This window comes from Neophocaena asiaeorientalis, unplaced genomic scaffold (assembly GCF_003031525.2).
Source record: "Neophocaena asiaeorientalis asiaeorientalis breed wild unplaced genomic scaffold, Neophocaena_asiaeorientalis_V1.1 scaffold648, whole genome shotgun sequence".
NCBI lineage: Eukaryota > Metazoa > Chordata > Mammalia > Artiodactyla > Phocoenidae > Neophocaena > Neophocaena asiaeorientalis.
This window is the reverse complement of record NW_020172781.1, coordinates 6,680,018-6,702,782: the sequence shown is the minus strand read 5'-3', so window position 1 is coordinate 6,702,782 and position 22,765 is coordinate 6,680,018. Positions and strand designations below refer to the sequence as shown.

The following is a 22,765-nucleotide window of genomic DNA, read 5'->3' as shown; positions in this document are numbered from 1 at the left end:
AAGATCCCACATGCCGCGGAGCGGCTGGGCCCGTGAGCCATGGCCGCTGAGCCTGCGCGTCCGGAGCCTGTGCTCCGCAACGGGAGAGGCCACAACAGTGAGAGGCCCGCGTACCGCAAAAAAAAATAAATAAATAAAAGGAACTTTCCTTTCTATGAACATCTGTCTCTCTCTCTCGAGTACTGATTTTTGAGCAGCGTGCAGCTGGACCCGATTCAGTAACAGTGTGTGTGTGTATAAATATATATACTTAACTTGCTTGTTGTTTTTCTCCTCTTATAGACTGAGCTTCATGAGGGCGGAGACCACATCTATTTGGTTCCAACAATGTCACCAGCATCTGTCCTGGAGCATGGCATATATAGACAGTGTTTAGATATTTCTATTTTCTAAATGAATGAATATAACATAATAAAATAGCTAGAATTTACTGAGTGCTTACAACTTCCCAAGCACAATGCCAAGCACTTAACATAGAATCTCATTTAATCTTCAACGATAACCCAATGAGATGGGTGTTACTATCCCCATTTTAGAGATGGTAAACTGAGGCTCAGAGAGAAGAGCTGATAAGGCCAAGGTCACACAGCCAGGCAGTCAGTGGCTAGGCTGAAATTAGAACTCAGCTTACTCTGACTCCCAAAGCTGGACTTTTCAATCACTATAGAATTCCTAATACCTTGAGGAGTTTTATGATGCCTTTTTCACCCTTCCCTACTTCGCTGTATGAGGAATATTTCACCCAGAGGCAGCAGGCCTAGCAAAGGTAGCTTGAGAGTCCGAGATGGCATTTCAGGTGAGCTCAGTCTGGCCAGTCTTGTAAAGTCAGGCAAAGTTCAGTTATCTGAACAACCAGAGCAGAGCAGAGCAGACAAAGGGTGAAGGAAAATAACTGCCCTCACCGAGTCACTCCCGATTGTGCGTGGGAGGCTTTGCAGGACATTTGAGATGCTCTACAGCACGGAGCATCTCCCTATTGCTTTATGCCCAGCACAAACCTTGATGAAAAAGAATATGTCGGTGGAAGTAGCTGGCCCTAAACAGTTCTGCAGGCAGAGGGAACTTGGTTTGGATTAAAATAAGATAATGCAAGCAGCTCTTTGTTCGGATGTTCTGAGCCCTCAGTCAAGATCCTTACATGGATTTGTATCCACCCAGAGTCCTCTCAGGTGGGAACTCTTCCTATCCCCATTTTACAGGTGAGAAGATGGAGAGAGACAGGGGTCTGCTCCAAGTTGCACAGCCTGTAAGTGGTGGATCTGGGGTTCCCACTGAGGTAGGTAAAGATCCAGAATTCTCTTTCCTATACCATCAGGCATACCCCCATCCAATGAGCCCCCAACCCTTTTCTAAAGACCTGTTGCATTGCCCAATGGTAGATTCACATGCAGATTCCCAAATACCATGAGATGGCCAAGATGAAACAGGTACTGTGGATCACAGACAATGGATGTGCAGTCCAAGCTCGTCAACCAGTGAGTATAAGGTAAGGCTCTCTGAATTCAGGGGTGGGGAGAGACAGTCACATACACATTTAATCCACATCTCCTTTGCTTCAAGATGCACTAGTTATAACAAAGATCCAGTTATATCAAAGATAATCATCTTTGACAACACCACTGTCTTCTAAAGGCCAGGAAGGTCAACAGAATGAGCTAGCCTGTATAAAAGCCCCCTAACCTAAAAAATGCCTTGTTAAAAAAAAAAAAAAAAAAAATGCCTTGCTTTTCCCATCTGTGAAATAGGAATTTCAGGAGTAGGGTCTAGTTGCATCTAAGATTGCTTTTAGTCCCAAAGTTCTCACCTCCAACCTTTGAGTTTGCTCTTCTCTGAGTCTGCAATGCCCTTCCCTCTCCTATCTCTGCTAAGTTTTACTCATCCTCCAGGACTCAGCTCAGGGCTTCTTGCCTCCTCTGGGAAGCCTGCCTGCCTTAAAACCCTAGTCTGGGTCACGTGCATCCCTGGAGCTCTGGGGCTTATTTCTATCCTGGGACACATCGCTATTTGTCAAAATTGTCTGCTTATACATCCAACCTCCCCATCAGCCTCTGAGACTCTTGAGGGCAAGGATTCTGTCCTAGACAACTTCTTTCCTTCAACAGCCAGCACGGTTCCTGACACTCAAGAAACACCCAGCACGGGTGCACGGTACACACAGCACCATAATCTCCAGCACGGTTATCGTTCCTGGGAGAATTTGACCCAAACAGCCACAGGGAACTGAGCAAAATGAATGCCATGGCAAGTCAGTCTAATGCCATGGTGGGGTGGGAATGGGATAACCAATTTTCTCTACACATCTCCTCAATGTTCAAAAATGTCAAATGAAGAAAAAGAACAAACTGTAAAAATAGTACCTTTTTTGTTCATGCATTTCCCACTATTTTAGGACAATGTAAAACAACAGGATTGAAGAAAAACATCAAGCCAGGGTGAGCTCTTGGCCTTGACACAAACTCGCTTTGTGACCTTGCATAAGTTACCTGCCCTCTCTGAGCCCTACATGCTTCGTCTTTAAGTAAGGGAGATGGACCAGGGTATTCACCAAGTGCTCCGATTCATATACATTCCTCAGGCATCGAGCCATGTTTTTTTCACATGGATTTTCTGGTGACAAATTAAAGGCTTTTTTTTCCCCCTGGGGAATTGTCTCATTTTTCCGTGTTCAAAGACACACAAAACTGCTCACAATTCCCCGCTGTTGTAAGAGCAATTTGCCTTCATTATCCTAAAGCTTTCAGCAATTCTTGAAACCACTTTTTATATGGAAGAAAACTGTTCCTGATGTGATCACAGGAGATAAATCTGCTATTTCACATTTCAGAAAGTAATCAAAATGCTCCCTACTAGAGTAGGTACTGATTACAATTTATGGCGAGGGCTGAAAACTGCTTTTATTGTCCTCTTTCATCTGTCCAGAATTATTATTTCTATTTAGGACAGGAATTCCTAAAGGGGTGGAGGGTGAACGTGAAGAAACCTCTTTGGTGTGATGTTTATGCTTCATTTTGTGTTTCTTTCACGAATCACATTATCTTGGGTTGACCAGATAGCTCATTTGTATGACCACCCCTTCCTTTCATTCAACTAGGAACCGAAAAATACAGGAGGGATAATAGAGGACTTGGGAAATGGGCCTGTTTTACCCATTAAGGCCTGAGGCCTACAAGCTTTTTACGAGCCCATGAAAACATCTGGGAGCTAAAAACAATATATTGGCTCCAAAGTAATAAAACTGCACAAGCAAAATTAATAAAGGCTCAACTTCAATGGCTCCATAACCATACCATTATGTCAATCTTAGTATTTTTTAAATTTCGTGTTCACAAAGTTTCATTAAATTTGAAAAGAGCTGATGGGTTCAAGTCTCATTTCGTAAGAAATGTGAGTATGTGTGATGATTTTTTCAAGAAATTACAGACAAACGTAAATTGAGAGAGTTACTGTGGTAACAAAATAATTCCAAAAGTATAACTTTAATATTTCCTTTAAAATGTTATAATAAAAATGCATTTAAGGGCTTCCCTGGCAGAGCAGTGGTTAAGAATCCACCTGCCAATGCAGGGACACAGGTTCGAGCCCTGGTCAGGGAAGATCCCATATGCCGCAGAGCAGCTAGGCCCGTGCGCCACAGCTGCCGAGCCTGCGCTCTAGAGCCCGTGAGCCACAACTGCTGAGCCCGTGAGCCACAACTGCTGAAGCCCATGTGCCTAGAGCCCGTACTCTGCAATGAGAGAGGCCACTACAGTGAGAGGGCCACGCACCGCAACAAGGAGTGGCCCCCACTCGCCGCAGCTAGAGAGGGCCCACGCGCAGCAGTGAAGACCCAACACAGCCAAAAATTAATTAATTAATTAATTAAAATAAATAATAAAAAATGCATTTAATTTGTATGATGCAATGTGAGTTTGGGGCTCCAAAATAAGACTTCTTAGGGCCAACCAAGGTCTTAAAATGGCCTTCCATAGGATGAGTTGATGAATGGACAAGTTGATAGATGAAAAGACAAATGAATGGATGCATGGATGGAAAGACAGATGAATGGATGGATTCATCAACAGGTGAATGGATGAAAAGATGGTTGGATGAATGGACAGCTGTATATAAGGACAGATGAACAGATAGGTGGATAGATGGACAGATAAATCGATGGGTTGATGAATGGGTGGACAAGGATGGATGGATAGGTGGATGGACGGGTGGATGGTTGGTAGGACAGGTGGATGGATGGACAGATAGATGGATGGATGAAGTTCTTGCCCAACATCTCTCAGTGAGTTAGTGAATGTGCCCTGATTCTTCACTTTCAAGCTGTTATTAAAGCCATTTAAATTTAGTCACAGTTCCTCAAGCACAAGGACTGGAAGGGTCCCGAGAGATCACCTAGTACAAGCTGCTCATTCTACAGATGAAAAAACTGAGGGTCAGAGAAAGGAAGAGACTCAGCTGACGGCACATTTCCTTTATTCTAATCAAGCAGGAGGCTGTTATTTAAATGTTTGCCACTTGGAGAGACCTGGCACATGCCTATTTCTCAGGCACCCTACGTATTTATAGGATAGTGTTTCACAACTGATGGCAACTTGCTGCTAAACTGACAGGTCTCTGTCTTGCCAAGCCCCACAATCCTTCCTGCACACTTTCCCTGCTGTCTCCTGAAAAAGGCAGAATGGTGAATGGCAGTGTTGTGTCTGGGTCCAAACTACTTTGTAGACTCTGCTCAGGAGAAACACCTCTGCTTGATTCATGCCCATGTCATCTTCTTCTTAGCACATACTCTGTCCCTTCCCGAGTCCTTCAGGTATCAGTTGAAACACGGTAGGAAAAAAGAGAAGCTCTTGGTCTCCTAACATACTGGACTTGTCTGTGACTTTTCTCTTGGTGACAGCATTTTGATTTTCCTTTGGTAGGCCTCCATTCCTCCCTCTTAATCCATGTGTTGGGGGAGCTCAGCCCTGGCCAATCAGGTCCTTCATCACTCCAGCTCCAGTCATTGGTTCAAAGGTGAGCACATAAACCAAGTCTGACTATATGGTATACACATATATTAGCCTACTTAATCCTCTCTACCACCCTGTGAAATAGGTACTCTTATAAATCTCTTTTAAAGATGAGGAAACTGAGGCATGGAGAGATTCAATAACTTGCCTGAGATTGTAGAGCTGATAAATGTCAGAGATGCAACCTGAACCCAGGTGGCCTGATTTCAAGACAGCATGCCTAGTCCTGCAATATCCTGCCTTTAATATTTGGTGTATACTCTGTCTTCCGAAAATACCAGTTGATGGGTTTGTTGCTGAAAAATATATACGTTTGCTCCCATTAAGTGCTTAGTTTACAGCTTCAAAGTGACTTAATCCTCGGTGAATTGGACTGAATGACCTCAAGTCATTTCATACATATGACAACTCACTTTTCTGGAACTTTACTTCCTGGTAGCCTCAGCTAAGTGGAAGCTGCTAAGAACTAAGAACGAGTGAAAAATGAAAGCTTACAGTAAAAAACATGGCAAAGGGTGGGCGCTAAAGCTGGCAGAAGTTATCCATAGAAGAATCCCTCACTCTGATTTTGCACACTATTTTTACATGAACGTCATCTATCTTCTCAGCTTAAAGTAATTTAGAAAATGGCAATCTGGGAGGCACTCAAGTGTAGCATTGTGGAGTCATTGACTCATGAGTTAGACTGATCTAGAAGCAAATCCCAGCCATGAAACTGACAGGTAAAGGAGTTTGCCTCTCTGAGCCTCAGTTTCCTCATCTGTAAAATGATGGCAATAATAGTATCTACCGCACACCATTGCTACGAGAAGGAAATTAAATGGTTGGTATAAAGTGTCCAGCATACAGTAGGTCGTTGATAAATTATACCCATTATGATTGGCCAACGATAAGTTTTTCATCTCTTCTCAGGCTCAGTTTCCTCACATATAAACCATGGATTATAACAGGAGTCCTCCTGGGGTATTTCTCAAGGTTGCTGGATAGACTAGTAAGATAACAGAAATAAAAATGCCTTTTAAGTGGCCAAATGCTACTTAAGTGTAAGGTACAGTTATTACTTCTAGGGCAGTAGGAATTATACTGTTTTAATACTTGGTACAATGAATCATCATTATGACTACTGCTATTATCACTGCTGCTGCTACTATAAAAGAATATAACATTAGTCCTTAGGTTCCTGCAATATTTCATGATAACCTCCTGGATTAAGAGTGACCACACTTGGGCTTCCCTGGTGGTGCAGTGGTTCAGAGTCCGCCTGCCGACGCAGGGGACACGGGTTTGTGCTCCGGTCCGGGAGGATCCCACATGCTGCGGAGTGGCTGGGCCCATGACCCATGGGCCGCTGAGCCTGCGCGTCCGGAGCCTGTACTCCGCAACGGGAGAGGCCACAACAGCGAGAGGCCCACGTACCGCAAAAAAAAAAAAAAAAATTTAAGAGTGACCACACTTGAAATGAACACCCAGAATTGTGGCCTCTCTATCAAACCTGAACCAATAGCACCTCCTTTGTACCTGAAATGAATTTAACAAGGGTCGCCTGGCATGAGGAGATACAGACATAAACTGAGTGTAGAGAGGTGAGTACCTAGCATAGCAGTTCCCAAGCACATGGCGATTGCACAATAAATTCTAGTCTATATCGTGAATGAGTATAAAAGGCAGATTAAAGAAGGCAGCCAAGACTCTGCCATCAAGAATGAGGTTTGTTTCCCCTCCCCTTGAATCTGAGCTAGCCTTGTGACTTGTTTTGACCAACAGAAAGCAATGTGCAACTTCTAAAGCCAGCCCTTGCAAGATCTTTAGCTTTTGCCTTTGCTCTTGGAACACTCCTGCTTAGAATCCAGCTGCCATGCTGGGGGAAGCCCAAGCCACATGGAAAGGCCACGTGAGGGAAAAACTAAGGTGCTCTGGTGATAAGAAGCTCAAGTTGCCCAAAATACAGATGAGCCCCTTAGACCTTCCAGACCAGTCAAGCTGCCTGATGACCATGGCTGTGTCCAACAGTACATGGACCAGAAGAATTTCCAAGCTGAGCCCTGTTAAACCACTGAATCATTTGAGATAATAGATGTTTGCTATTTTCAGCCACTAAGATTGGGGGGTGGTTTGTTATGCAGCAATAGCTAACTGAAACAAAGTGGATGTCAGTGCTCCAGTGAGATGTTCCTAACCCAGCTTCAAGGGGTGGGGATGGCTTCCCAGAAGAGACAGCACGTGAAGGCATACAGGATTTATGGGTGATGCTGGCACGAAAGGGCTCTGGCTGTCACACGAGTCGACCCTCTTCTCTACATGACGCTTTTGAGTCCAAGGCGGATAAGTGACAAGAACCAGGATTTTTAAATCTTTTCTCACCTGAATAATTGTTTCTCCTCTTTAGGGATCAGCCCCACTTCCCCGGCTTTAAATCAAAATGACAGAGCCTCCAAATTTGTTCAGGTGCTCACGCATTTATAAAAATGTCTTTTGCTGGAAAAGTCCTGGTATGTCTAATTTCTGCCCCAAGCACATTTTTTATAGTTAAGCTATATTATGTCATTTAATTTACCTTGCAATGTCAGGCCTCCATGAAACCAAGAGCCAGTGATAATACATATAAGATCTTTTTTGGACAGTTTGATCAGGGATTGAGAGGAGGGGGGGCATTTAATCATCATTTGTCCAAATTTATATTCTTTTCCTCTGCTCTCTGCTTTTTCTGTGTTCTAGCCACTGCAGGGAGGACAAAGAAAGCCTTTCAAAGCACCTGACCAGGTTTGAGGAGGCAAGTGTGTGGATTGGTTGGAGGTTTGAAACACTGCTGAAGGGTCAAGGGCTGGGAATCCATGGACTTCTGAGCAGACTCAGAGCATCAGCCTCACTTCCATTGTGCTTGGAGAGATTGTGCCAGGAGGGGTAGGCTGGGCTGAATGGAATTCAAATGGTTCCAGACCTTCCAGAGAGGCAGGAGACAGGTGGGCCTGTCTCATGGTGGGGGCGTGAGGGGGTGGGATAAATTCCTTCAAGTCCTACCAGCAAGGGCTTCCTAAATAACCCTCCTCCACTTACTTCATCGACAGCTTTCCAAAACAGATCAGGCCACTCTCCAGCTCACATGGCTTCTAAGCACAAGAGAACAAACTCCCAGTGTCTCCTGGCAGCCCTCCCTGCCCTACGGGATCTGGCTCCACCACCTCTTAATGTCATCATGCCCACTTTCTTCTCAGTTCTCAACACTCTGACCACAACGGCTTTCCGTTAGTTCTTTGAATGCCCCATACTCTGGCGACTTACCCTGGCCAAGGCCAGAGCTAGATCCTGGCTGCTAACACATCCCTGGCTCAGCCTGGCCCCTGCAAGAGCAAAAGTGGGGGAGAGGGCTGATGGCAGGGATAATTCAAGTCAGGGAGGCCGGCCCTGTGCATGGCAAACCTGGGCTGGTGGGCAGGAGGCTGGGTGTGATCGATCCCATGCTTCACGGGGCACATTTATTTGGCTCATTAAGGGAGTTAACTAGATTTCCAGGAAGTGAAGAGCTGGGAGACAGGGACTGCCCCTGGGGAGGGAATACAGAGTAGACTCCCACCGCACCCATATACCACAGAGAGGCAGTGGATTCTTTTAAAGTCCCTCAGACTCAAATAGAAATCCCAGCTCAGAGTCTTTCCAGAGCTCTGCGACCTTGAGCAAATCCCTGACCCTGTCCAAGCCCCAGTGGTGACTGCTGTCAAATGGGCATAATAGTCTCTAACCCGCTGGACCATGATGGGGGCTTAAATGGGAGTAAAGGGCGTAGCGTGTGTCTGGCACATAAATGGTAAACATAATTATCATGAACAAAGGAATCATAAAAGGTCACGGTTTAGGGGTCAAATAATGCAGGTACACTTTATCGATGCATCAGAAATCTCCAGGTACAGTGGGTAGAGCTTCTGAGGCAGTAGGCAGGGGTGTAGCCCAAGTATTTGTGTCTTTAAAGGCTCCCCAAGGGATTTTAACTCCCTCTTAAGTCCATTTTGAAAACTACTGATTCAGCCCAGGCCGCTAAATTTAGAGATGGAGAAACTGAGGCCCAGAGAGGGGTAGCGATGGGCCCAAGGTCACACAGCACATCTCCACACACACACAGCTCCAGAATGCAGATGTCGGACCCCTGGTTGGGTGGTCTTTCTGCTAGCCCATGCCAAGGAGTTAGGTTAAACCAAGGTGCCTGGCTCTGGCTAAGCCCCCATGGGTAGCGTGAGGGCTGCGCTCACGTACTCAGCTCATACTCTTCAGAGGTTATAAATACTCTCAGGGCCCCCAGCTCTCTTTTTAACCTCTTCATGTACACAGCGCCCCAGGAGAATATCTGAAGTTCTTTGGAAACTCTTTATCTTGTTTATTATCACACACTGACAAGCTGAACCTTTCTCTCCTGTTGCAGGGCTGGGCCATCACTTTTACCCCACTATGCAAATAACGAGTGATGGCTGCGGGGGATGCAGCCCACCCAGCACATGGATGGATATTTGATGGATCAATGAATGAATGAATGAACGTGCTGAATCAGTGAATAAATGAAAAATCACCGAGAGTAAGTTCCTTGAGGGCTGGCGCTGGTTTTTGTTCCAGGGCCTGGAGCAGAGCCTACACAGTAGACACTCATTAAATATTTGCTGTTTGTGGTGGAATCAGTGAATTTCCAGCACCCTCCTGGGAAAGACAGATGCTTAAATAAAAACTGAGACTAGTACAGGCTTATTACTACAGTAGGGGTGCCAGCCTGGGGCCATGGGGCCAGCACAGGGAGAGGGAGGGGGAGGGGACGCATTAGGGAAGGGACCCCGGAAGTGGGAACACGGTATTGGAGACTGGGGAGGGAACCAGTGGAGACAGCCTGACTTGGGTTAATTCTGGACCTTGTTCCAGTCACAGAAAAGAGGCCCAAGAAATAGAAAAGCAAGTTATGGACCAATATGGAGAGCATGGTACCAGGCTGTAAGAATTCAAAGTGTATATGCTGGGACTTCTTAACCACTGTGCCACCAGGGAAGCCCAGGACTCATTTTCAATATCACTAGCCTCTCAAAGTTGTTCGTGACCATCTAATACAATAACGGGTACCCTCTGCCACATGCACACAAGTAAATGACTATTTTTATTACTACTTAGAATAAAACTACTCCAGGACCTGAAAGAGGTCATTTGCTTGTGGCCAAACCTCATCAACTGATTGTCCAAGTTTATGCTTTATGGACATAGTGGGTACATAATTTACATACATACACACACCCAGGTACATCTATATAATTCTCTGCAATTCGGGGTGTATTTTCCCACATGCCTAAGAGAATGCAGCACCAACACAGTTACCATAAGTGAAATCAGTGACATTGCTCTCAGCAGGCCCTGACGGAGCCCTCTTGTCTGTGTCTATGAAGTCTGGAATGGTTCTTGAAGGTTTTCTTCAAGTGGCACACTTATGTGGCCCATGAAAGAGCACCTACTAATTTTTTTTCTTCTTCTAGAAATGAGGGTGGGTGAGACCAAGCCAGTTTGCTTTGTGTAGATATTAGCCAGGACCGCAGGCAGTGCTCTGGGAATTGGCGGCTCCCAGCCCTGATCCCTTGGAGAGAGCTGCCCGCTTGCCTGGAAATCATCAGGGTAACACGAGAGAGGATGGAGGAGAGAAGAAAAAACTTGCATTTTTGACTCACACTTGAGTTTGAAGAATGATTAGCTGTTGGGACTTCCCTGGTGGCGCAGTGGTTAAGAATCCGCCTGCCAATGCAGGGAACACGGGTTCGAGCCCTGGTCCGGGAAGATCCCACATGCCGCAGAACAACTAAGCCTGTGCATCACAAGTACTGAGCCTGTGCTCCAGAGCCCGCGAGCCACAACTCCGGAAGCCCGGGCACCTAGAGCCCGTGCTCTGCAACAAGAGAAAGCCTGCACACAGCAACAAAGACCCAATGCAGCCAAAAATAAACAATAAAATAAAATAAATTAATTCAAAACAAAACAAAAAAGAATGGTTAGCTCTTAACTTCTTTCAGGACAAGGATACGTTTTATTCATCTATCTCTAGCCCGTGCCAAGTACCTGATACAGAGTAGAAGGTCTTGAAGGATGAGAAAGTGGTCTTGAATGAATGAATCAATGAATCCTAATCCACCACCATTTAGCCATCTGAGCCTCAGTCAGCTTCCTAATCTATAATTAAATGGCTGTAACAGTCACCCTTGAAGTTCTGCTAATAATTAAGCAAAATCCTACAAATGAAGCCATAGCAGGGATTATAGGGCTTTATAGGAGCTTGTTTCCTTCTCAGCCTTTCCAGAGGTCTACTTTCTTTGGAAACAGGACAGGGGCACAGAGGAGAGACAGACAGATAAGACCCAGACTTTGCCCTCTGGAAGCTCCCGACGGCAAGAGGCCTCACAGAGGACCAGGCCACACCCAAGTTGTTGCTTGTCTGGGCTTTTGTGGCTGATGTGAGATGAACCTTGCTCACGAAAAACTGGCCAGGGAGTGACGGCTTCACCCACCCAGATCGCTGCATTCTGCTTAGAACCTCAATTTTATTAAATAAGATAATAAAATACCTTAAATCGGGAAGCATAGTTTAGAAGTGGGTGCTGTAAAGTCAGTACACCTCTGCGAATTCCCACAGACCATTTTATCTGTGGGGTTCATGCAATTATGAATTCTGTCCCCACTGGTAAGGTAAATTATACACCAAGTCCCTCTTCCTCTGTCGAGACTCTTGGGAAAGGTCATTCATTCATTTATTCATAGCTGTATCTATATCGAGTACCTAATTTGTGTCAGGCACCGTGCTAGCTCTTGATGAACAATTCTTTCTTTATTTCAAATAGATGAAAAAGGTACAGTTATTTTCTCTGCCCATGCTTTTTCCACAAGGCACAAACAACCTGCCAAGGTTATGCAGCTAGTAAGTGATGAAGCTGGCTTTCAGACCCTGGTCTCTGTGGCCCTAAACTCCGAGCTCTCGGCCACTGCCCTACACCCAACGAGCACCTGCTGACTGCACGACGTGCCATGCTCTGAGCCAGATGTTGGTGACACAGGCTTGAGGAGTTCTTAGTCTGGGAAGAAGACATCACGCCTTAGCAGGCATGCTGATATTAAGCATTTCCTGAGCACTAATTAAGAACGATGACACTTCAGCAGTCATTCAACCAACAACTGTGCATTTATTGAGCTTCTGTTTTCTGGAGATGGACTGTTGAGAGGTGGGGACTGAGAAAGAAATGCGATCTATTCCCTGCCTTGGAGGACCCCATTGTCCTGAAGGGGAGAAAGGCTTTCCAATGCCTGCATCTGTGGGAAGTGATTAATGATGATGATACTCCATTGACCGCGCATCCCGTAACCAGACACCTGCTCTGTCCCAGCACAAGTCTAGGTCCTGAACTCGAAATCACTCCATGTGGGTACACACTGATAGTGCATTCTTCTGACTTTTCTGTGACATCAACTGTAGGTCTAGATACATGTCTAATTAATGAGGAGGGTGATGATGATATATGCTATATTGTATATGTTCCTGTGCTTACTGAGCTCCTACTATGGGTACCAACCACTGTTCTACAAGTTTTATAGGATTAACTCACGGCTCCTTGCTACAATCCTGTGATATGGGTCCATCCGTCATGCTCACTTCACAGTTGAGGAAACTGAAACCTAGAGAGGTTAAATAACTTGCCTAAACTTACACAGTTGAATTAACAGGAGAGGTCTGAGGCTTTCTTTAAAAACAACCACAAGAAAATGTTGTTTCTAATGCCAATGCAAGTAACAGTATGCAAATTAGCCCCAGCACATCATTTTTTATTTATGCCATAAATTAGGCAAACTTCCCTTCCAAAGCCCTGGAAAAGAAGGCCTGATTCCACATATTTTGCATTCATTTCCAAGGTGGTTGGCCCCCAGTTAGCTTTACAACTCAGTAAACCTGCTCTAAAGAGGGGCACAGAGGTGCAGGCCTGATCAGCAGGCTTTAGGGAATGAGAAGTGGGAGAAGCACTGGCCCTCTCCCTGTGCAAATCGCTTTATAGTTTAGTGGTGCCCTTCCACATTCAGGGCTGCCACGTACAGTTGCATAGGTTGTGCACTGCTTAATTTCAGGGGAGCCTTTCACAGACACTACAGTATGAATAGCGCCTCCTGCAGCTGTGCATGGAAGTGACCATACGCACTGCATTCTCACAAGCTACCCTGTGGAGGCAGGCTGAGGAAGTACTCTATTCTCGTTTTGCAGATGGAAACCAGGGAGCTGAGCTGATGAGAGGACTTCCTCCAGCATTACACAGCACATAAATGGCAGAGCTGGGATCCACATTCACGCCTGTCTCAGTCCTAACCCAGGGCTGAGTTCACCACTCTCAGAAAGTTCACTCTGAGCACGTTCTTTTAAACACCTCCTCCCCGTTTCCATAATGTTAAAGCTTTGGAGAAATCACAACCTTATATAATAACCGTGTTACTAAAACCACCCATAGAACAACATGTTTGAAAAAGCACACCCTGCTTTCCCACTGGCCTCCATCACTGCTTCTAAAGACATTGTTGTCATTCTGGAAGAACCTTTCACAAGGATGGGGAGGGCTCCTGGGACCCTATCTTGAAGTTTCTCTTCACTTTCTACCCTAGCTTGATTTTCAGAGATGATGGATCACCTTGAAATGCCTAAATACACCAGTTTAAGAGGACCCCTCTCATCAACTCCCGCCCTAAATTGTTTTTTCCTAAGTTTACCCAAATGATGTAAAGATTGTATATTTCCTACATATGCTTTTTCCTATGCCCCCCAAATCTGAGCCATTCATGGCCAAAGAATGCCTTTCTCTCCTTTCTCTCCCTCTTTCTTTCTCCCTTTCTTTCTTCCTTCCTTTCTCCCTCCCTTCCTCTTTTCCTTCCTTCCCTCCTCTCACTCATCCACTCAACAAAATGGCTGAGCATAGAGATAATAAGAGTCAACCCAATCAACAGACACTTACAACACACTGTGATTCTTTCCAGCTCCCTCGGATGTGTTTATCAGTGAGGTCACAGCTTGATGAATATGGATGTACTGGAAAACGAGTTCCAGAGCCACATCCTCGCAGTGAGAAGGGTTGAGGAAGCAACTGTCGAGGGCAGCGGAGCAAGTGTGCGAAATGTCATTAGCAGTGATTACTCAACCCAAAGTATAGACCTGAACGGCCCCATGTTATGCCCCATGCATGCTTATCACCCCAGCTGCACATGATTGGATCAAACACAAACAGCCAACCTTCCGCCTGAGCAGGACAAGCCATATTCCTCTTAGGAACCTGAACCAGGAAACATGAAGAGGCTGAGTGTTGGGAGGTCTGTCTGGACTGCCGTGGTCCAGAGCAGTACCATCCAATAGAGCTTTCTGTCAAGATGGAAACCTTCTTTCTCCATGCTGTCCAATATGGCAGCCGCTGGCCACACAGGGCTACTGAGTACTTGAAATGTGGCTAGTGGGACTGAGGCACTCAAATTCTAATTTGATTTAATGAATTCAAATCTACAATTAAATAGCCACACGTGACTAGTGCTTTCCACAGAAGGCGGCACACCTGCAGAGTTTGAGCTGGAAGAAGGGTGGGTACGAGCCCCTGTATCCACCCATCTTGCCCTCACCTCCAGCCCCTGGATCATCCCTGGTGTCCTTTCCGCCCAAAGCTGGCCCTGACCACAGCATCTATGCCTCCTGCGACCCCTCCCTGGCTCTCTACACCCCACGCCCCACGCTGGGTTTCTCAATCAGCCACTCTCTACAACCCATGGTGAGGGCAAGGAAGCCCGGGAGGTGCACCTGGCCTGGGACCTGCACCTCTCTGAGCCTCCTTGGCTTACTCTTGCTTGCTTGACTTGAGCCATCTGGTTGGATGGCACCATTCCCAGGTGCAAGCTGGTCCACTGATGCCTCGAAGATTCAGGTGCCAAGTCAGCACAGGAGGGAGGTAGAGCTTGATTTCAGCTTCTGCTGAAGCTCCTTTAATGCAGCCACTCCGCCATGGCCACACAATGTAAATATCCAATGTGGGTAAGGGATGCCACTGGTTTAATGGAGACAGATGCCCTTAAGGCTTTCATTGCCACATCTCCTTGGGTCTCAGAACATACGCTTGAGGACAGCTGGGATTCTACCGTTCTTAAAGAGGAGGGAGTCACTTTAGAATGGGAGTGAGAAGACACAAGTCAGAGGTTCCAGTCCTGGCTCTGCCACTCACTTGCGGTGGGATTTTGAGTAAGTCAGTCCCTTCTCATCTTTGGGTCTCTTTCCTCAATAAAATGAAAATATCAGGGGGAGGTTTAAGGCAGGTGGGGAGCCTGAAGAACTGCTACTATCTGATGAATATTACAGATCCCAGGAAGGGTAGCTTGTTTATTTTTTTTTGGCAGAGCATCTCTATACCAAGCCCCCCTCCATCCCATGATCCCTGGGAAGTGGGCAGAGAATAGACCATTACCCCCAAGTGAGGCCCAATGCTGGCTCAGAGTGACAAAGCAGCTTGTCCAAGGTCACACATCTAATGAAAAGCAACAGAGTTACACTCAGATTGTTCTGACTCTAGAGCCTGGGTTTTCATTCACTTTGCTATTCTTTCCCAGTTTTCAGCTGGGCATTTCTGTTTCTGCAGCTGCCAGGGAGCCAAGAGAAAGCAGAGTCTACAACAACCAGTGTGGTGTCCAGAAAGTTCCTAATATTAAATGAGCTAAGCCACAGGGTAAATAATTGCAACCCATATTCCCCTTGGAAAGAAAGATGCCCTCAGCAAGCACGCAATGAATGGTCCATCTTGTGGCCATGTGTCTGCACAAAGGTGGGTTTTTTCTCTTTACAAAATTTCTCTCCTCCCTCATCTTCTAATTTTCCTTTCTCCTTTTCCTATTTGTAGAACTCTTCAGTGAGTTTACATCTATTATCTCATTGATTTTCCTCATGGCAATCCTATGAGGTAGGACTCTATTTTTAGTCTCATTTTTCAGATGAGGAACCAAGGCTCATACCCGCTGCCTAAGACCACACAGATGTAGAAGGAGTTGGGAATGAAATTCAGATCTCAGGACTCTACCACCTCACCGCTAAGATTAAGAGGAAAGGTCATTTAACAGAGTAAATGTAACCACTTACACTGGGTTAGATACAGGCTAAGAGAGCTATGGAAGAGTATGATTCAGCTGAGGTTTTTGGAAAGTTCATTGTCTAGTGGGAGGGAGGCATGTAAACTGGTAACTCATCAGTGTGTGAGTTACGCATAATAGGGGATAGAACGTGTTGAGCGGGGAGACAGAAGATCATTCATAACTGGTATAAGGAGGAGAGAGGCAAGGGAAGGTCTTATAAAAAGAGACAACTAGGGACTAGGTTTTGAAGGATGAATAGAAGTTCACCAGGTGAACAATACTAGCAATAATGGCAACTTTTTACTGAGTGCTTGCTATGGGCCACACATACCTACATACATTCTTGACAGTCTTTCAAGGGAGACACGTCCCTCCCATTTTATATACCAGGCCAGAATAGGTTCAGAACGCTAAGGCAAATAGCTCAAAATCATGATGCTAAATCAGCTATCTGGGAATTTAATCTGGTCCTCTCTGAACTCCTTCAGCCTCCTAGGATGACAGTCCAGGATGAAGGAACAGCATGAGAAGACAAGAAGGATGCTTCACCCAGAAGCCATCAGGGTGGGTATGAACTCTTTCTCCTCTTTGTGATCTGCTGTGAGACACCTGGCATCTGCCACTGGGTGAGACATCTCCCCTCCTGGAGGCCAGTCAAACCGCCTTGATTTCTGGATCTGCATCAGCTCTTCATTTAGCCATTGCTATGTGACACCTATATGCTCATACTCTAGCATCTAGAACAAACCTGGGCTTTGGAGTCAACCAGTCTCGGGTTTGAATCCTGACTGCATCACTGCTTGCCCATGACACCTTAAGCAACTCCATCATTCATTGCCATGACACCTGTATGTTTCTAAGACTCAGCTTCCTCATCAGTAACATGTAGTTAGTGACATCATCTCATAGCGTTGGGTGAGGATCAGATGAGAGAATACAGAGTAAGCACGTGGACGGTCCTGTGGCACAGAGTAGCGCACGCTCAATGGCAAATAGCATGTTATAGTTTGTCATTCTCTCATAACAAGCCCAGGAAGAAACACATGGTGGGTGTTTGGGGTCTTCAGCTTTCCGTGCCAGCACCCACCTCCCTGAAGCTTGAACTCCTGGCATGCATAAAGCATCTTGACTCCTGTGTCTCATCCCAGCCCTGTGAGGACAGCTTTGTGTATGGGGTAGTGGTTACTGTGAGCCATTTTACAGATGGGAAAATTGAGGCTCATGGCTAGGAGATGGTTGAGCTTAGGTCCTGAACTCAGGGGCTTACAGAAACCAAGCTACACTGTGAGTTCTCCATGAATGGTTGAGTGGCCTGGGAACATGAGAAATTACAAACAGCCACAGCTTCAAAACCAACCAGTGAACTAGCTGTCTCTCCCACCTTCTTTCATGAAGTCTCCTTTTTCTTTTTTTTTGAGAGCTATTAAGAGCTTGGGAAAATCCTAGTTGATCTTGGTTTCTGTCCTGTCAGTCTTGGGAGTTGGGTGAGCTGGGGTTTGGACCCACCCCGCCGGGCTGCACACTAACGGTGAAAGCATGCTTTGTGCACATTTCACTTGGAAACACAGCAGGACCCAGCCTGGAAGGCGCTGTGCCCAGCAGTCAAGTTCACAAACGCAGCAGCTAGGCTACCTGGATTCAAATCCTACCTCTGCAACCTCCTGGCTACCAACTGTGAGCTTCCTGAACGGACAACAGCCCCTCATCCATACAATGCAGAGAAATGGTGGAGATTAAAATATCCCATGTAAGGGCTGAATATATATTAAGTACTTGTTAGATATAATGATTATGAATTAATTGCCTACACTTTAATTGTAGCCTACTTCACTTTACGACTCACTTCAATTTGACCAGTTTCACTTGAGTGCTTACAATGTGCCAGGAACTGTGTAGGTGCAGGAGATACATCCAACACACACCTGACAAGTGTTTATTGCCCCCCCCCCACCCAGGGGTCTGCAGAATCTGCACATGAGCTTGGGGAACGCTGCAAGTAACAGGCAGTAGTGAGGCATGGTTCTAAAGGATTCTGGCTCAGGCCTGGGTTTGATGCCAGACTGAAACCACTTCTTGGCTTTGTGACTTTCAATGCATTGCTTAACCTCTCTGTGCCTCGATTTCCCCGACCATTAAAATTAGGAAAATAACAGCATCTACCTCATGGGGCTGTTGTGAGGATGCTCTGAACAAATCTATATAAACCACTCATCACGAGGCTTGGAATGAAATCAACACTCAATAAATGCTGTTTTCATCGCTGACACAGTCCCAGCCATGGTCTAGTAAACTACATCACATGGGTCCACTGACCTCAGCCCAATGCATCACCCTTTTAACCTCCCCTGAAAGCAGCCCCGTTCTCTTCCCAATCCCCACCCTCCACCACCACCAAAGGGTTTCAGAGGAACTACAGTAACCAGAGGATTATGCAAATATGCAAATCCTGTAAAGCAATGTTCACCCAGGGCTGTGCACTGCTGTCTATACTCAGCATCTGGGCTCGGCTGTCTTCGGAGAGGATTCCATCGGTGTCATCACAACCTCTAGTGGATAACAGTGAACACCGCGGCTCACAGGCCTTTGCTCCAGCTCTCACCTCCTCAGCGGCCCATGCAATCCAGGGGAACGCCAAAAGGGTGGGCAGATCCCAGGATCCTTCTATCCTTCTCACGTGTGCGCGTGCGTGACTGGCTCCCTTCCCTGCCCACTCGCTCCTGTTTCCCCAATTCCACAGGTGTGTGATGTGTTCCGAAAGTGAAGCCTTCTTCAGGATCATCACTGCCCCAAAGAAGAAATCTCCCGTGGCTGCTGGTACCTGTCACATCCCTTTAGGGCCAGCTCAGATGCTATCAACTCAGGGAAGCCTTCACTGACTACCTCTGGCCAGAATTAAACACACCCACCTGTGAGATCCCTGCACTCTGATTACAATCACCCCCTCCCAACACGTATCCCATGGTGTAGACACTGGTGATTTACCTGCAGGTCTTTCTTGCTAGGCTGCCATTACCGGGATAAGGACCTCATCATATTATTCTGTGTCTCCAGCACCCAATACAGGGCCCGCTGCATGCATAGGAAGTGCTTAGTAAATGTTAAATGAATGAATGGATAACTGTTTTTTCCAGAAGACTCTCTTCTTAGGTCTTCCTTCCAACCACTATCCTGCTATCCTATATCTCTCATACAATGAACTCTGCTTTCTGGTGGTAATATTGAGGTTCAAAGAGATACAGTATGAGAGTTTGAAAAGAAAGGGAGTCTGCACCAGGTCATGAAAATTTCTCACCTGGGCTACTCGTTACCCTACCTCCAACCCTTCTACTTGGGCCTAAATTATCCAGATATTTATTCCAACATTTCCAACACCAACTTCAAGGATCTGCTTTCCAGGTGACTACTAGGAGGGGCAATTTGCTCTTTGGAAAGTAGGGAAGAAAAGGGAGAAAACATTACTTGAGCATCTATTACATGCCAGGTGCTTTACAGGTATAAGTGTTATGTAATCACTGCAACCATCCTTCCAGGCTGGGACCATTAATCCCCACCCCACCTCCATCCCCATCCCATAGGTAGTGAAATGGTGGCCCAGAGAAGATCGACCTGACAAAGGTCACACATTCATAAACAACGCAGCTGGGCCTGACCCAGGTCGCTCCGATTCCAAAACCACATACTTCTTTTCTGGAACCCTATAAATCTAATCCCAGTGGCCAGCTGAGTCAAACTCCTCAGAACAGCCTTGCCATGGCCTCTTTGGTGTTTTGCAATTTGGCTCCATGAAAGAAACCACAAACTGGTATTTTAAAAAAGGGCAGTTGGGCTCTGTATTCTAATGATGCCTTCCTTGGGGCATCCCCCCTCCCCCTTTTCACCTTTCCTTCCTCTTTTTCACCGCATATATCAAGCACCATCAAGTAATTTTTCTCTTAGAAACAGGAGAGCTCCATTTCACTGACCTTTGGCATTGCACACACCTGGTGGTTCCAAAGGTCAGAATTCACCTCTTCTGCCCTCAATCACCAACCGTAGCTTTGAGCGCCCCTAGTGGAGGTCTGTGCCAATGGCATGTTGCAGAATGTGGACCAAATATGAGGACCTGTAAATTGAGCCCTTTCGAATCGCTTTTTGAATAGCAGGAATGAACTTGTAAGCAAAACTAGAAAACAAACCGTTCTGATCAGGAAACATCCTTTTGCCTGGGAAGAGGAAGGAAAGGAATATAACATTATTTTCCTAATGTCCAGCTGAGACCTGCGAACCCAAGAATCCCTCAGGCTTTGATAAGGTGGCCCCAGCAGGGGCGGCTAAAACTCCACAGATCAAAAAAAAAAGCCGATCCACCATGAAAATAGTCTTTAAGTGAATCTAACGACAGGGTACATTAGAGACTGGAGGAAGCCACAAATTTGAGTCTTATTAAGCAATATTGAATTTATTAATTCAAGGAAAAAGAAATTACACTCAGGCTCTGCAGTCTTGGCATGTAGTTACAGCTATACCCCATGTGCATATCTTAGACAATAAGAAGCCTCTTCAAACACAAGTTATACTTTATACTTATTCATGCCTTACGGCAAAATGGCCCAGAGAATCACGTGACCTACATAAGAATTTAGCAACAAGTCTCTTTCAAGTACTGTATTTACAAATCTCCTCACTGCACCACAAACAGAAGGACCGGCTTGCAACACGGAATGAGACGAATGGGTCTCCATCTGACATTAGTGGAAGTTGGGCTCCACGTTAAAAACAGAATATACTGTGGAAGGTCAATTGTTCCCAAATGCTCATAGGCTACCCTTACTCCCTCCTTATGACTCACAGTCTTGGAGTCAGAACCACACCGTTATTAATGAACCTTCTGAAGTAGTACACCGGTTGACTTTAATTTGGCAATGACCTGAAGTTAATTAAAAATATATGCTGGCTAGCTACAGAGTCGAGCAGTTGGAAAAAATAATGTAAAATGTCTTAAAAATTAAAACACACACACACACACATTTTGTGTTTGAAGCCAGGGGAGGAAGCAGGATATGAAATCCTTGTCTTGGATGACAATTCAATATGTGACATTAAGACATTTTTCCTGGAGGGTGGTATATCGGAGAGTGCCATCCTCAGAGGTAGAATCACTTTAGAAAAGCCAGCAAGCCACTGGGTAGCTTTCAGATTCAAAAGGGGGGTGAGGGAGGGAGATCTGGACTCTGTTCAAGGCCACCAAGCCATTGTTGGAAAAGACAGCTAATTAAGAAAGGGCATGCTGTGGTGGAAACGACTTATTTAAGCCGATTCTCTTCTCCCATCTTTCCCAGAGAAACTGTCCAGACCTGGTGTAAATTGTGAATATTAATGCCTCATAAAAGGGGGGTTCTTTAACGATATGCTTTGTTAAACAAAAGGTGATGAGTTATTTCCTTTGCTCTGTACTCTGGGCTCCACATTTAAAGAGAAAGGGGTGGGGGATAAAATGCCTGATTTATGCTGAGGAGGGCACTCCAGGCCGTGGGGAAGAGTTGAAGAGGAGACCCAGGGTCAGTGCCCGCGAGCGGAGAGCTGTCCGCGGCCTTCGGTGCTGAAAGCAGGTGCGCACGCCAGGGGTCCAGAATTCCCCAGGGAGAAGGGACACCGCCGGTCCCCTAGCTCGGGGTCAAGACGGTCCAAGCCAAACACGGGGCTCCAGATGGACAGAGTGTGCGCCCTCCGGGTTGTCTTCAGCCTGGGGAGACCCTGCACTGCCTGCTTTTTCCCACGTGAGGGGCGAGTTACTGGGAACAGGAGTTGGACCTTACAAAAGGCGAGGTCTACGAACGCTTCCCACCACTCTGGGGTCTCCTAGTGGCCTGATCAAACCCTCGAAGCTCTCCGGGTTAGTTTTGGATGAGTTCGGCGCCATACTCCCCTTTCCATCTCAAAGCCCCACACACCTGACCACCCTCCACAATTTTCCCTGGGGAACCTCAGCGGGGTGGAGGAGAGGGTGCGGCTCCAGGTCTGGGAAGAAGGTAGAAAAAAGCGGGGAGTTCGCTCAGGTTCCCGCCTGTGACCTAAGATCTCCTCTCCCTCCCCCGCTAAGTTCTGAGAACCCGGAGCCCCCTCCACTCGCCTCCAGGCGAAAGCCACACCCAAGTTCGGCTTCCAGACACTTGGTTGGGATCGGTCCAGGGACCCGGTCCCTCGGGGCAGCCTGAACCAAAAGGAAGCAAGGGGTCCTAGCGTGGGAGGACGCGGCACTGCGACGGCCCCCAGACGCACTGTTCGAGTCTAGTCCTCACTTGCACGGCGGGTCAGCTGCCCCCACTTCTCGTCCTCTCCCCGAAAGGGTGAGAATTACCTGGCACCCAGCCCCGGGTGCGGCTGCAGAGAGCTCCGGGAATCTGGGGTCTGGAGGCGACCCCGCTCCAAGGAGATTCTCTGGGGCTGCACAGGGGAGTCAGCCGCACAGCCGGGAAGGCAGAAAGGGAGCCCGCGGCCGAGGCAGGAAAGCGCCCGAGTCCTTCAGACACATCCCCACCTCCACACTCCCAGCAGCCCGGGCCAAGGGGACGCGGTTCCTAGTCCCGAATTTGGGCAGCCGCCCCCGCTCCACATCCCGGCAGACGTGGAGCGAGTCGTCTGGGTCGGCTAGG

The 22,765-nt window shown here is 46.6% G+C and overlaps 1 protein-coding gene across 1 annotated transcript in view; it reads right to left on the bottom strand.

The window, feature by feature from the left end:
• Positions 1 to 22,765, bottom strand: part of SEZ6L (seizure related 6 homolog like) — a 198,255-nt gene that overhangs the window by 175,201 nt on the left and 289 nt on the right. The window contains exon 2 of the mRNA XM_024741393.1: positions 22,651 to 22,760. Coding sequence (XP_024597161.1) covers positions 22,651 to 22,760 — 110 coding nt within the window. The remainder of the gene's footprint in view (positions 1 to 22,650; positions 22,761 to 22,765) is intronic.